General features: G+C 39.2%; 1 protein-coding gene across 8 annotated transcripts in view; it reads left to right on the top strand.

Annotated features, from left to right (window-relative positions):
• Positions 1-15,922, top strand: part of kif13a (kinesin family member 13A) — a 329,481-nt gene that overhangs the window by 179,203 nt on the left and 134,356 nt on the right. For all 8 annotated transcript variants that reach the window (XM_043719134.1, XM_043719129.1, XM_043719127.1 and 5 more), the window contains exons 7-10: positions 8,496-8,583; positions 11,794-11,928; positions 12,060-12,172; positions 13,934-14,045. In XM_043719134.1, coding sequence (XP_043575069.1) covers positions 8,496-8,583; positions 11,794-11,928; positions 12,060-12,172; positions 13,934-14,045 — 448 coding nt within the window. The remainder of the gene's footprint in view (positions 1-8,495; positions 8,584-11,793; positions 11,929-12,059; positions 12,173-13,933; positions 14,046-15,922) is intronic.

Genomic DNA, 15,922 nt, shown 5'->3' with positions numbered 1-15,922 from the left:
ATTTGGACCCAAAGGGTCCTGATTGAACCCCAACTCGGCTTTAATTCGCAGGTTGTTTGTGGGTGAGTACTGCTAGATTGTACTGTTGATGGCATGTTTCATCAGTTGTTGATTGCTACGAGAAAGCAGATAAATCAGACTAGTTTAGTCCTGCCTTTCATGGAAATGACATACCCGGTCAATTTTCCACTTTTCCAAGGAGAGAGTCTGTATTGTGATTGTGTTGGAACAGGTTGGCTAGAGAGTAGTTCATTCTGGAGGTGAGTGCGGTGTTCAAAATATATATGGTAAATGGGTGAGTTGTCCCCAAAAGGCCTTAAGATACCCTGGATAATTTGATTGGGCAGAGAAGCATCAGTGAGAGGCAAGTTACTTTGATTAATGGAAGATTTGAAAAAGGGCAGCTGCTCCGATTGCTGGCAGTTTCACCCTTGAGCTGTTGTTAATAGGCTCACTCGTGTCTCCATTAAGCAAAGCCTGTAAATCAGTGAGGGTGGTGGATGAGTCTGTCAGGCTTAGCAGGAGGCCTGGCAATTTAAATGTGAGACTGAGGGTTGAGACTCAGTATTACCAAAAACAACAGCCTACTTAAGATCTTCCAGCTTTGTTCCTACATGATGAAAATGCAATAGCAGTGACCTCCCCCGTCTGTGGAAGGCATTTTTCGGGCAATGGCTTTGTTTGTGTGCAAGTTTTTTTCCCCCAAAAAACTTTTCTAACTCGGTCTTGTTGGTTTATTTTGTTACAATTTTAAAAATATAGAATCTATGAAATGGTCATCGATGACGATGATGAATTCTCCTCTTTTCTGCTGGTGTCCAAATCCAAATACACAATACATTATATCAGATACAGAAGCTAATGTTGCTGCATAACTGCATTACTTAATACATGAGAATCAACAAGTATCTTCTGGGGAAAAGAAATCTCAAGTGCCTTCAAGAGGGAAAACTGTATTTTAGACCTTGCTCCAGGTTGAAGACAGGAATTTGTCTCGACTAGGACTGTATGGCAGTATTCCTATCATGGACATAGACATATTCATTTGAGTGGCAGGAGTACTGGGGAATTAACTCTAAGTATGCCACTTTAAATCTTTGAAGGCATTTTTATGAGCTTTCCTCTCAGACATCCCTTTGCAAGACTATTGACCCACAAACTATAATTACAGCTATTGTTCTTTGTCACCAATATTGAGCATCAGTAATCTTATTGCCAACAGAGGCAATCATCAAATATGATTATTTTAGAATGAGAAATTAGATGATCTAAAATTGATACTTGCAATCCAATCTCTTATGATGGATTGAATTTTGCAGATGGTATTTGTTCTTTGTGGCAAAAATGTTCTGATCTTCCAATTGTTTGAAAGTGGTGTTTTTGAAAAGAAATCTGTGAATGTCATAACTTGGGGTATATATAACCAAATTTTGTGAAGAATTCCTTCCAAACACGTGGGTAAACGTGAGATTGGAAATTATTTGCCATAAGCCGTTTGAAGCTTTATTTTAATCATATTTAGGATAGGAATGTTCATATTTATAACAGGAAATATATTAAAATTCAAAGCTAATTTGAATCAGTAGGTTAGGTCTTGCCCACCTTTATTCAAAATGTAATATTGAAAGGAGGTCAGACCAAAAATGGATCGATCAAAGCATAAAAGACCCTGATTCTTGTATGTTAAGTCAATTTTGTGATGCGTGATCTTGAAGTTTTTTTTTGCTTTCATTTAATTTTAATGCAACTCCTTTGGCGCTAAAGGTAATATTGTGGAAATATACAAATCAGTTGAACTTTTTCTTTTCTGTCTGTGCAATTAGTAATAAATACATTTTGCAGACTGTGTTGACTACGGCTCTCTAATGCGCACACCACCACTAGCCCATCCTATTCTCCTGTCCTACTTAGACAGTTTTGGAAGTTCAACAGCAGAACTGTATTTTTCCAGATGATGATGGATTCCACATGCATTCGTAAGCTTGGAATTTGTTCCTTTATGCTCTTTAAGCATGGGTACTGCTTGCTCAAGTGCCTTGAGTAGCCTGAAAAGTTTTTTGTATTTTGTATTGGGTGATCACTTTCTACCAAAGGCTTCTGTGAAATTCTATTCTTAATTTGTTTAAACTGAAATCCAGATGTATTCAATGACATTTACTACTTGCTCACTAGACTCGAGAGAGAGAGAGAGTGGGTATCCAGCAATAGCAGATTAGAAGGAATCAAAACAGAACCGCACCCAGGTTGAAGAATTTTTTCAGTGCTGTAAATCTTTCACATGGTAATAAGATGCCGAATGAGTAGATGTATTGTGAGTGTACTTTTGTGACCTAAAAGTGAATCTCTCAAACAGCAGCAATACATTTTTACTTTCCTTTGCGAGGCAGTGTTTTGAGTTTGAAATGTCTGCTACAATGGAACTGTAACACTTACTTTAAAACCTATCAGTTCCTCTGCGTGTGGTCTGGAAAAATTTCTGAAATGTATTTGCGTTAGGTCATTTTCTCCAGCTGTTGAAGGTTTACAAAAGAAGAGATGAGAACTGGAGCCTAGAAACAAAACACACTTTATTTTGTCAGATGAAGCTATTCCTTTTTCTTTTGCAGCCCTCAGTTTCACAAACCTATACTCCTGATCTATCCAGTAGACTTACTGCTTTGCAGCGATGTTCTCAGTTAACTTTGCTATTCAGCAACATAGAATCATAGAGACACATGTTTAAAGAGTTACATCACGTTAGTAATGTTTGTAGTGTCCTACTTGATGTCACCTCTATCCATTGAAGTTGCATTCCTCTTATGAGGACCAGCCAGAGCTACAAAAGAACATACCCATGCAAAAGCCCATTCTCCCGAGTGACAAGGAATATTCCTTGTTCTTTATATTCCCAGCTCCCACAGCCAGCTGTACTTTATTCACACATTGGCTTTTGAAAAGTCAGGGTGAACAAAATATCCTGAGCAGTACCGCTTTCCCAGACACAGGCAGCCTTGCCAGAGACTGGGTATATAATCTCAAAGGCTTGAGGTGCCCTATACGTGCAATCTAAATCACATACAGATATAAAACCATTTAGCACAGAAAGAGGCCATTCAGTCCATCAACTCCACTGTAGTTTTCAGTAGAATGGTCCAGTCAGAATTTTTCACAGTGGAATTTCAAATGTTCTCTAGAACAGAGTGCAGCTGTGAAGTCCATACCTTTTTGAGTCGCAGTTAACTCACTCTTGTTTGATTCATTATTAAGTCTGGAGTTTGAGCTGTTTTCAGTGGAGGTTGAATTAGGTTAAGATGAAAATTGTATTAAAAAAATTCTAGACTCTCTTCTGCACAGACTGTCAAAACTTTGTTATTGCATTGGCCAGTATGAACAGTGATCCAGACAAAAATCGACTGACTAAAGCACTCAGACAAAGTTCAAGATTGACAGGACTAAAGTATAATTTGGCATAAAGTTACTCCAGATGTTTTAGATTTAGTGGCATGTTCCTTCGAATACTTGAATCTTGTTGCGAGTCTAGGTTTAGTTATTTGGCTGCCGTCTTAGTGACGTCTTGTGTTGTGATGTAGATGTTGGATTTTCTTTTCATTTATGGGATGGAGGTGTCACTGGCTAAACTAGAATTAATTACGCATCCCTAATTGCCCAGGTGATAGCTAAGAGTCAACCACATTGGTGTGGTTCTGCAGTCACATGGGCCTGACAAAGTAAGAATGGCAGATTTCCTTCCCAGACGAGCATTAGTGAACCAGATGGGTTTTTGTGACAATTAACGATCAGTAAATACATAGTTGCCATTAGGCTAGTTTTAATTCCAGGTTTTTATTAAATTCAAATTTCAGAATCTGCTGTTGTGGGATTTTAACCTCTGACCACAAAATATTGGTCGCTGACCACACTGTCGCTGACTCCTCTCAAGAGATTCAGCCTGCAAATAGGTTTCCTCTATATGAATGATTTGTTATGAAGGTGAATAAATGACCAGTTGAATGATCTGGGATGACATTAGGAAGTGTGGAAAGAGGAGGGGAAAAGCTGGAGCCAAGATTAAAGAGGCGACAGGCTCATACTTGATGATATCAGTAGTATCAAGAGTCTGTAGACACATACTATTGCTTCCTAAAAATGTCTGTCATACTTTTTTTTCCTGCTACCCTACATCTCTCCTGCAATATTTTTCCCTTTTTTCAGATTTTATTTTCAATCTGCTTCCAACCCATTTCATACATTGAAAAATGTTTCTACTACCTTTGCCAGCCTGCGTCTCTTCATTTTAATACCTACTCCATCCTCCCAGTTACCTCTGTGGACCCCTGTCTCTCCTTTTATCTCTAAACTATGGATGAAAGAGATTGATTGTACTATACTTATCAGTGATGGAAATGTGTTGCTGGAAAAGCGCAGCAGGTCAGGCAGCATCTAGGGAACAGGAGAATCGACGTTTCGGGCATTAGCCCTTCTCCTGTTCCCTAGATGCTGCCTGACCTGCTGCGCTTTTCCAGCAACACATTTCCATCTCTGATCTCCAGCATCTGCAGACCTCGCTTTCTCCTATACTTATCAGTGCCTAATTCCATCCAAATAGCTGTATCTCTCGTGTTCTGTTGTACTCCTTTATAGCCTTCCCTCCTTTCCCAGTACTTTTCTTTGGGATCTCTCCTCCTTTTCCCTTTCTTCCTTCGCTTTGAGCCAGATTCTTGCTTCTGTGGTGGGGAGCATGAGTCTGAAAATTTCCCAACTCAGCAGATCGACTCCAATAAGAAGTGCGCCCTATCAGATCTGATTTTTGCTTTCCAAGCTTAGTGTGGATGTGGAGTTGAACTTACTGCCCCTAGAAGCAGATTGGAGATAGTCACAGGATGGCCTAGTACCAAAGAAGACTGTTCAAGGTGCCCATCTTGGCTCTGTAGGACTTTATCCCAATTGTTTGGTTATTTTTAGACACTTTTCAGCCCTGAATTTCCTCAATTCTTCATCATCTCTTCCACATCCCCACCACCACCACATAACTCCTTGTACCATCTCGATGTCACTTGATGGTGCTCCCATGTCTGTTCACACTGTTCAGAGTCAGTGAACCCTATTTTAACAATGGCATGTTTGCATTTACTTAAAAAAAACCTCTTCATTATTTTCTTAAATGAAATTCCTGTTGCTGTAGCCCTGATTTAATCACCCAGACATTTTAAGTATTAGAGTCGTAGAACCATAGAGATATACAGCCTGGAAAAACCCTTCGGTCCAACTCATCCATGCCGATCAGACATTCAATTAATCTAGTCCCATTTGCCAGCACTTGGCCCATATCCCTCTAAACCTTTTCTATTCATATACCCATCCAGATGCCTTTTAAATGCTGTAATTGTACCAGCCTCCACCACTTTGGCAGCTCATTCCAAAATCCACCATCCTCTGTGTGAAAAAGTTGCCCCCTGGGTTCCTTTTATATCTTTCCCTCTCACCCTAAACCTATACCCCCTAGTTCTGGACTCCTCCACCCCAGGGAAAATACCTTGCCTATTCATCCTATCTATGCCCCTCAAGATTTTATAAACCTCAGCTTCTGAGGCTCCAGGGAAAGCAGCCCCAGCATATTCAGCCTCTCCCTATAGCTCAAATCCCCCAATCCTGGCAACGTCCCTTGTAAATCTTTTCTGAAACCTTTCAAGTTTCACAACATCCTTCTGATAGGAAGTAGATCAGAATTGCATGCAATATTCCAAAAGAGGTCTAACCAATATCCTGTACAGCCACAACATTACCTCCCAACTCCTAAGTAACAGAATGGAGAAGAAGTTGGCACCTCTTTATCTTCTGTAAATAAACCTCGAGTCTTTGACAAAATGGATCACAGAAGAAAATAGTGTATATTATCTTAAAATTGTCAAACACTGAGTTTCCATCTTACTATAGCTGTCCCAACAGAGATAAACCTTTTATTGGATCTCAACATTTTGCATGAGTTGGAATGGGGCCATATCGGTAAGGAAGGCTTTTTGACCTTTGCTTTCAAAGGTTTCTGAAATCCAGGCTTTGATTAATTATACCTGTGAGCTATCAGTCATGGAGAAACTGACCCAATTACATGAAAATTCTGGGCTCTAAGGGGTGCCAACCAACCCTGCTATGGAGCCATCCAGGTCTGGCTCACTACCCATATCATCCTCCCATGCTCGTGAAGATTGACCTGGGGAGAGCCCCAGTTTATCGTTGTCATTACCAGGTTGACTGAACATGATGTTTACAGGCTGTCAGCTGAAATAAAACATTGTGATAGATAGAAATGTCTAAGCTACTTTCCAGATATCAGATTCAGTATGTTTTTTTCCAGATGAGCAAGGAGGCGAATTAATTTGAATGCTAACATTTGTGCCTTGTAATCTAGCCTGGTGCACGGGTTCATCCAAAATTGTTGCTTTATTGTGGAAATCTATATTTTTGCTGACGGAAGTTTGGCCTTCCGTATGCCTTCTCTATATCATTCATAGAGGAAGTGTGCTTATTTTTGCCAAATTACTTAATTTTGGCCTTGGTAATTAGTGTGTGCATTGGGTGCCCTGAGGGCTCAATCCATGATGAAAATTGATGTGTTTGATCTACAAACTGGTGAAACTGTTCATTTTGAAGTAATCTTGAGGTGGTGATGAAAGCAGTTACATTGAAAGTTTTGCATCTAATGTAGTAATTTAAGTAGTGGTTTTTTTTTGAAGAATTTGCAATTAAGTAGCATTTTTGTCGCCATACTATTATAGCACTGAAATTATTCTTTAGTGAATGAAACTTTATTGTCAGTTGAGCAGCGGTGGCTGTTAGTATGTGGGTGGTTATACAGTATTTTGAGAGAAAATAAATATTCCAGATAGAGGAATGCAGATATGCTGCCTCATTATCGTGCAGATGAGCACAAATACATATTGTTTGATTTGCTGTATCTACATCATCCAAAATAAACTAAGATAAGCTGCTTCAGCGTAGTTCCAACAAAATTCAAGAAGCTTGATGCTAACCAGGACAAAGTAGCTGACATCCACAAATATTCAATCTCTCACCACCAACATTCAGTAACAATAACGTGTACCATGTAGAAGTTATACACTGTAGAAGTTCACCAAAGGTCCTTATCTTCCAAACCTACATCCACAACTATCTAGAAGAACAAGGATGGTAGGTATACGGAAACCGCCATCACACACAGGTTTCCCTCAAAGCCACACATAATTCTGACAAGGAAATACATTGCGGTTCCTTCAGTACTGTTGGGTCAAAACCCTGGAACACTCTCTTCTAACAGCACTGTGGGTCAACTGCAGTAGTTCAAGAAAGTAGCTCATCTTGAGAGCAGCTTGTGAAGGGTAACTAATGTTGGCCCAGCCAACAGCATCCACAAAATATGAATGAATTAAAAGAAAAGCAAACAGTCCCAGAAAGTTCCTTCAGGGAATGACAAGCCTAATAGTCTTATTTAGCTTTATTTATGTAGAGACTTCAGGCAAGGGCAGATGTGATAACATGTGGAAATCAAGAAATTAAGAATTGAGTTGCGCCCATCTGCCATTAGCTTTGCAAAAAAAGCATCTTGCCCTCTGTCTTGCTATTCAAATGCATTGGTCGACCTGACTTTCTGTACCTGCATTTGCAGGGTAGGTATCAAGTTAACCTGTGAGAAAAGGGAGTCATTTTGTGTTCAAGTATTCCCTTTTTGTTTTTTATTTTGTTACCAATTACTACTGGGTAAGCTTACTGTTGCTCAAAATTAAGTATTTACTGTAATTTAATTTCTTTACATTTTAATTGTTCCTTGAAGATGCTTTAGTTCTTGGTCCCACACTTCCTCAATTGTAGTTTCGCTCTCTTTCACTGTCACTTTCTGTACCTGAATTCGCCATTCTAGCTTGCTCTTGTTCAGATTTTATGCATGATATTTCAGAACCCATCAATTTGTTTGGTCCAAGACGCACAGTTGCTTGATCCATTTACTCCGTCCCCAAATGCCTTGTGGCGGATGCCTTTTCAATCGTGCTCATCAATCTGGGTGCAGATTCTACACACTAATTTAGAGATAGGAAATGTTAAATGTCTACTGACACGGGGCATTGTATGATCTCTGTTGACTTTCCACTGAGACTGTTGTCTTTCACATAACATTTCACTGTTTCACCTTTGTTTAGTTTGTGATCTCTCACTAATGCTGTGTGCCACCCTTCTCAACTCATCCTTTTTATGTTTATACAGCCTTTCACTTTTAGGTTCTCTCCTTAAAGTGACTTCAGCAATTGATGACGACTGAACTACACTAACCACTTTCTCCTCTTCTGTCCCTTCTCACTCCTCTACAATATGGGGTCCCGATTTTACTTGTCAAAACCTGTGGGCTGTTTTCATCTGGCATTACATATAATAAGCATTCAAAGTCACCTTTTCATTTCTGAGCACTGCATTGTTCTCACTTAATGAGACTAATCATGTAAACTATTTAAAATAATTCTCTTTCTTAGGAGTCGGCACACCTTGAAAGTTAGAGAGCATAAAGTATTGGGCCCCTATGTAGATGGCTTGTCGCAACTGGCTGTTACTTGTTTTGAAGTAAGTATGTGCATTAATCATTACACCTTTTGGCCTGAATATGAAATGATTCATGATTAAGTTTGAACTGCATCAGCATTTCATTTCTTAAGAAGCAACATGACTAGTGCTTTCTTTGTGGTTTGGATGTTCTCGGTTCAAGAATATAACACATCTGCTAGGATTAACTAATTAATTGGCTTTAAGCAAGTAACTAAATAATCTGTATAGTCATGAGCACCTCAGTATTGAGATGCAAAAAGCTTCAGTAGTTACATAAAATTTTGTCAGGTTTGTTGTCCTGATGTCTGATGTTTACTTGAAGATCATTACATTTTTAGCTTCTCTTGTCTGTTTTTAATGTATCATTTAATGCATGAATTTAAGCATAAATGGGTATGAAGAATTGCCCTTCAGTAAGAAAAATAAGATTTAAGATTGTTTGGAAAACAAGAACCTAAACAGGGTCACAGAATGAAGAAATCTGGATTACAAACACACAAATCATGTAAAGGTCAGTAAGATCATATAAAAGGAAGGCAAGCAAGTGAGTCTTATTTCTAGAGACATAGATTTGAAAAGTAGAGAAGCTTCATGGAATTAATGTGGAATCTTGGTTTTCCACACTTGGAATACTATGTATAGTCCTGTTTGTTATATAAAAAGATAATGAAGAGGGTGGAAAATGACACGTAGAAAGGTGATATCAAAACTGCATGGTTATACCCATCAGGAAAATATGATAATCAGTAGTGAATCTGTTCTCATGAATGAGAAAACCTGGGGTTCTCTTAATAGAGGTCTTTAAAATGAGACCTTTTAGGCAGCATACACAGGACACTAATATCATTGATAGAAGCTGTAAATGTCTGAAGAGGTGAATAATGTTCCAAAAACAAACTAGAGGTTTAGGGTGAGAGGGGAAACATTTAAAAGATCCTAAGGGGCAACTTTTTCAAGCAAAGGGTGGTGTGTGTATGGAATGAGCTGCCAGAGGAGGTGCTGGAGGCTGGTACAATTAAAACATTTAAAAGGCATCTCTTGACTCCGAACAATACAGCACAGGAACAGGCCCTTTGGCACTCCAAGCCTGCGGGGACACATTTTGTCCTTCCATACTAAAAACTGTCTTCACTTAAGAGATCCATATCCCTCTGTTCCCTTCTTCTTTAAATATTTGTCCAGGTGGCTTCTTGAAAGCTGCTATTGTGTCTGCTTCCACCACCAACTCTGAGAGCACCTTCCAGGCACTCACCACCCTTTGTGTGAAAAACATGTCTCGCACTTCTCTTTTAAACAGCCCCGCCCCATCCCACCCCACCCTACACCTTGAATCTGTGTCCCCTTCCACCCTGGGAATGTTGTCTGAAACTGAAGTGCTGTACCTGAAAAGGCTGTGGAAGCTGCGCCATAAATAATTTTATATAGATATTGGACAGCCTTGTGAATGAGAAGCCTGCTGGATCGTCAGACAAAAAAAACTTAGAGTATGGGACCAAGCACAATCGCTCTTCCAAGGAGCCATGGTAGGCATAGTTGGATTATGGGTGTGTAAATTTCTCAAGATTAGATTCCCTACAGCGTGGGAACAGGCCCTTCGGCCCAACAAGTCCACACCGACCCTCCGAAGAGTAACCCACCCTGACCCATTTCCCTCTGACTAATGCAGCTAACACTATGGGCAATTTAGCATGTCCAATTCACCTGACCTGCGCATCTTTGGACTATGGGAGGAAACCGGAGCACCTGGAGGAAACCCACGCAGACACGGGGAGAATGTGCAAACTCCACACAGACAGTCGCTAGAGGCTGTAATTGAACCTGGGACCCTGGTGCTGTGAGGCAGCAGTGCTAACCATTGAGCCAGTGTGCCACCCCAACTTCCTCTAAATCTGGCGACCTGCACAATCCAACATTTCTTGATTTCATCCTTGATAGTCATGCATTTAGCTATCTCGGCCCTAAATTTTCACACCAAAATGTCTTTGCCTGTCTACTACTCCCTTCCCTTTCAAGTCGCTCCTTCTGCGTGGACCTACCTTTTCATCACCTATCCTAAAACGACATAATGCGGCTAAGTATCAGATCTTGTCTGTGAATACAGCATGAAGCAACTTGGAAAATTAAATTCCATATAAGGCACAATATAATTGTAAGTTGTTGCCTGAGAAAGAGACAGATGTCACTACAGTGAGGAAAGCTAATGTACTGTACTAGGCTGAGTGGTTGCCACTAATTCTCCTTTTTAGGTGCTTCACTAATAATAAGACAGATTCAAATTGCCACAGACAATTTTTGTAGATTTTTTTGAATCAACCTGTTCAGCGATGTTATTACACACCTCTGGAGCATGTGGACCATCGGTGCACCACTTGAGTCTTTTTAATCCTCTGAGGGATTATTAATCAACCTGTAAAGTATGTTAATATGTGTATACTCTTCTGGAGTAGATGGGACTTGAATCAAGGACTTCTGGTCCTGAGGTAGGAGCTTATCACTGTACTACAAGAGACTTCCTGCAATCCTGTTTTATGCTGAGTTGAGAGGCCTACCTTATTATTTATTAGTAGTGCGGGATAGCCCACTGGTAGATCTGAACAAGAGGAGACATTTGGCTCACAGGACAAGAAGTGCTATTGCATCTTGCACTTAGTACAAATTACATTGACTAGTCAGTCATAATTACTGAAGACTATCAAGAGGCAGATAAGTCATTTTTGATCCCTTTGGGATCACATGCAAGACTGACTGATTCTCCAGCCAAAGACCCTCTGGCATTATCAGATTCAGGTCGAGCTTTTTGTACCTATAACATCAACTCATTCAGAACCTTTAATCTTGCACAACAAATCAAAAATTGCAGTCATTTAGAAGTTAGTCCAGATTTCAAATATAGGTTTACAGACATATGGATAAACAGAATATGTTCTATTTCCTTCATTCTAAGCAAATTTAATGTTTGAGCTGCCATTAACTTTGAAATCATTAGATTAAATTATAAATTTGTAGAGAAACTGATCATCTTTATAATCCACTCTGGCACTTTCACATTGTGTTACAACTTAGTTTTATTTTATTTGGATATTTTACTATTGTATTTCTCTCTGCATTTCTTTCCTGGGACAGAAAAATAAAGTGGCTTGGCAATTGAAATGATTTTTAAAGGCATATTTGAACTCTGCATGATGATGTGCTTCATTATTGTTTAATTTTATCTATGGTATGTTGCAGGATATTGAATCCTTAATGTCTGAAGGAAACAAATCACGAACAGTTGCTGCTACCAACATGAATGAAGAAAGCAGCCGTTCTCATGCTGTGTTCAGCATTATCTTGACTCAGACACTTTATGATCTCCAAAGTGGCGTAAGTCTGTGTCCCTTTGCTGTGACATGAGAATGGTGTAGTCTGGCATGATTGCTAGAATGATCCAAAATCATTTCCAGTTTGCATTTGTTACAGGTTTGATTATTAACTTATTATTTTCTTATTTCTAGACTTCTGGAGAGAAAGTAAGTAAGTTGAGCCTCGTAGATCTGGCTGGGAGTGAGAGAGTTTCTAAGACTGGAGCTGCTGGAGAGCGTTTAAAGGAGGGCAGTAACATTAACAAGTAAGAAGCTGAAGAAACAGTGTAACACAAGCTATCTTAGTAATTTTCTGATACCACAAAAATATAATTTCAGGCAAGGCGAGGGAGATGCATATTTTAAAGCTAATGCTTCACAATTTCAATTCCATTTACCTAATTTGGGTGGCAAGCTAACTGTGTCAACAAGTTAAGGGTTAAGCATTTGACTCCATCTAAATTGACTTTTGGTTGCATTACTGATGTAAGGCTGCTCTGTCAGTGATGTCTTATTTTACATGTGACATTAAATTGAGGCCCTGACTGCTGTTACTGGTGGATACAATTGATCACTTTTTAATGAACACTGGGACATTCTCCTTTTTTGTTTCGTCTGACATTTCTCCTTTAATCAGTACGCAAAAGCAGAATAATACCTATTGCACTCGTTACTGATTATCTGTGAATTTGCTACCTGCGGATCCATATACTCATGAAGTCATTATCTCATAGTCCTCTGCAATAGATAGGGTAGTTACATAGAAGTGGTATCTGTGATTTTTGTTATTCAGGGGAAGTTCCGTGCCCTATTCCCAATGGATAATGAGGATTTCTGGTACTCCTTTGCTGTTTGTACACTATTGCCATATTCCATGCAAAATAAAAGCCATTTATTAGTTTTGAATCCTACTAGGATTTCTTGCATTTCTGTAGCTATATTTGATGTGGAGGTTCTTTTTTGCTTTGTCATGGGGACAGCAAATGAATTCAAATTAATACCTCAATCATGTTGGCAACTTTCAGCTTGATGAAAATGGTCCTACAGCATGTTTTAATTTTGAGATAAGTATATGTGCTATGTCCAGTTTTTCTAGAGATCATAATAATTCATACAGATGATGGATAATTTTAATTTAAATTGGGATTATATTGATCTGAAGAACCTGTTCATATGTTTTCCTTCATGCAATCGCATAAGAGACTGTTATGTGCAATATATGAAACCTTACGGTAACCAAATTCTAACTGCATTGACAATTCAGCTCAGGTAACAGGGCAAAACTTTCATTTAGCCCAGGTTAAAAAAAACTAACCGCAGAACTCCCTGGATAACATAATTTCTCAAAGTCAAATTTCACGAGTCCTTTGCATTCACACAGTCTCATAATGCTCATCCTACCTGATCCATGTGAAGTCATTGGTTTTATTTAGTTTCTGATCCTATCTTCTCATAACTGCACGCATTTCTGTAAATTGACTTTGAGGTAAGGTAATTGTGTTACTACAAGACCATGAGGTTTCTGGAAGAACAGACTTCTGGGTCAAGTTGAATGAGTGACTTCAATGAATTCTACTTTGGAAACAGTGGTGAAGGACATCAGTTAATTGTCATAAAGAGACTAAGAAGGATTAGTACAGATTTCATCATGTACAAATTTGTTGGATGTCAAAATCCTTTGCCACAGGGTATAACTGAGGCAGTGACAATTGTTTCTTTTAATTGGATAATCAGGTTGCTAATATGTACAACATATTAACAAAGAGCATTAATGTTGCACTTAGTGATAAAACATTTATTATAGTTTTGCTTTCCATACACACTTTTTAAAAATACATTGAAATAATAAATGTTCACTTGAGGGCTCTTCATTGCATAATATTAGGCATAAGTCTTTACAAGGTAGGTACAGTTTGTCACTTATCACATATAAATGCATACACCGTTTGTTTTACTCTCAATTTTTTTTATATTTAAGGAAGCTATATCTCTCAGATTTGTAAGTTTTTGTCCTGTTTTCTTCTCAGGTCACTTACAACACTAGGATTGGTTATTTCTGCCTTAGCGGACCAAGTGGGAGGCAAGGGCAAAAACAAGTTTGTGCCTTACAGAGATTCTGTGCTTACCTGGCTTCTCAAGGTATTGATAACCAGATCGAATTCTTTGGAAGAAAAGTATATATTGTAAAGAATATATTTGCATATTGTGCGCCAATATCATAAACCTTTCACTTCTGGGAAATGGACTTGCGTCCAACTTAGTCTGATTGTATGACGATCATCTTGTTCTTTGTACAGCTTCAGATGAAATGAATTTGAAACCCAAATCCTAACAATCATGGACTCACAGCAAAACAGCTGATCATTTAGCACTGATTAACAAAAGTTCAGTCTCATTTGGTGAGGACTTATGGATGGTGACTGTGGGAAATGGAGAGCATTTCCCTGGTACATTTGGGCTGTTGTGAGGTTAGTGTTTGAAAGTCCAATTTTGGTTAAGAGTAAAGGGAGTTTTACTTTGCACCTGCAGTGCGGCATCAGATTCTTCTACTTTGTGGCAAAGGTCTTACAAAAGTCTCACTTTTGAAAACCTAAAAATTATCATGAAAAACTGAAGAACAAATACTGAACTCCAAGCAGCAGGAATGGTGCAACAAGCAATTGTTAATCGCCTATGTTATTCTCATGAATTGTGTTGTATTGTGACTTTGGCATTGATGCATTATTCATAAATGAAGTCAGTGTGGTTGCATTTCACTTTTGAGTCAGAAGGTGTTAGTTCAGCTTCGTGCCAGAACTTGAGTGTGTAACTCCGCCTTTTGTTCCTCTGCTGTATTGAGGCTGTATTGAATTGTCAGAGCTGTTACATTTTGGACCCAATTTGCTCCTTTGCTTCCATCTTCAAGAATTTGATGGAGAGACTTGTAGTGGGATTGGGAGCTTTCTGAATCAAGACCATCAGAAACATAGTGCAATTTTTGAATGATCAGTCTCTACCTAGGATTAACAGTTCTTCCAGTTAAAAATGACTTACTGTGTGTGAAGCACTTTAAGACATATAAGATCTGCTGCTATGATCATTGCATGTCATTTCCATTTATGGATTTGTTGACAGTGAAGCCTGGGGCGATAAAAAAATTGTTTGCATTGCTTTATGCACTTTTGAAGGGGCTTTACAGCAAATTTCCTGCATTTCAAAAATGGACAAAAATCAAGACAAGGGTTCATCTTTCTGATAAAGATCTAGATTCTTCTTAAATAATACAGAGATTGAAGGTATTTACTTGAGTATTCCGATACGATCAGTCATAACTAGCATCGGGTAGAATCTGAACAATTTTAGAACATAGAACATTACAACACAGGAGAGGCCCTTCGGCCTCTGTTCTGCCGTCCTGTGGAACCAATCTGAAGCCCATCTAATCGACATGATTCCATTCTCGTCCGTATGCCTATGCAATGACCATTTAAATGCCCTTAAAGTTGGCGAGTCTACTACTGTTGCAGGTAGTGCGCTCTACACCCCTACTACTCTGAGTAAATAAACTACCTCTGACAGCTGTCATATAGCTATCACCCCTCAATTTAAAGCTATGTCCCCTTGTGCTAGCCACCTCCATCTGAGGAAAAAGACTCTCACTGTCCAACCTATTCTAACCCTCTGATTATCTTATGTCTCAGTTAAGTCATCTCTCAACCACCTCTCTAACAAAAACAGCCTCCAGTCCCTCAGCTTTTCCTGGTAAGACCTTCCCTCCATACCAGGCAACAGCCTACTAAATCTCTAAACACTTTCCAAAGCTTTCACGTCCTTCCTATAATGCGGTGACCAGAACTGTACGCAATACTCCAAATGTGGCCGCACCAGAGTTTTGTACAGCTGCAGCATGATCTCATGGTTCCGAAACCAATAAAAGCTAGCAGTGTCACACTGTATGCCTTCTTAACAACCCTGTCAACCTGGGTGGCAACTTGCAAGGATCTATGTACGCCGAGATCCCTCTGCTCATCTACACT

The sequence above is a fragment of the Chiloscyllium plagiosum genome, chromosome 29 (genome assembly GCF_004010195.1).
Source record: "Chiloscyllium plagiosum isolate BGI_BamShark_2017 chromosome 29, ASM401019v2, whole genome shotgun sequence".
NCBI lineage: Eukaryota > Metazoa > Chordata > Chondrichthyes > Orectolobiformes > Hemiscylliidae > Chiloscyllium > Chiloscyllium plagiosum.
This window is presented reverse-complemented; position numbering and strand designations above follow the sequence as displayed.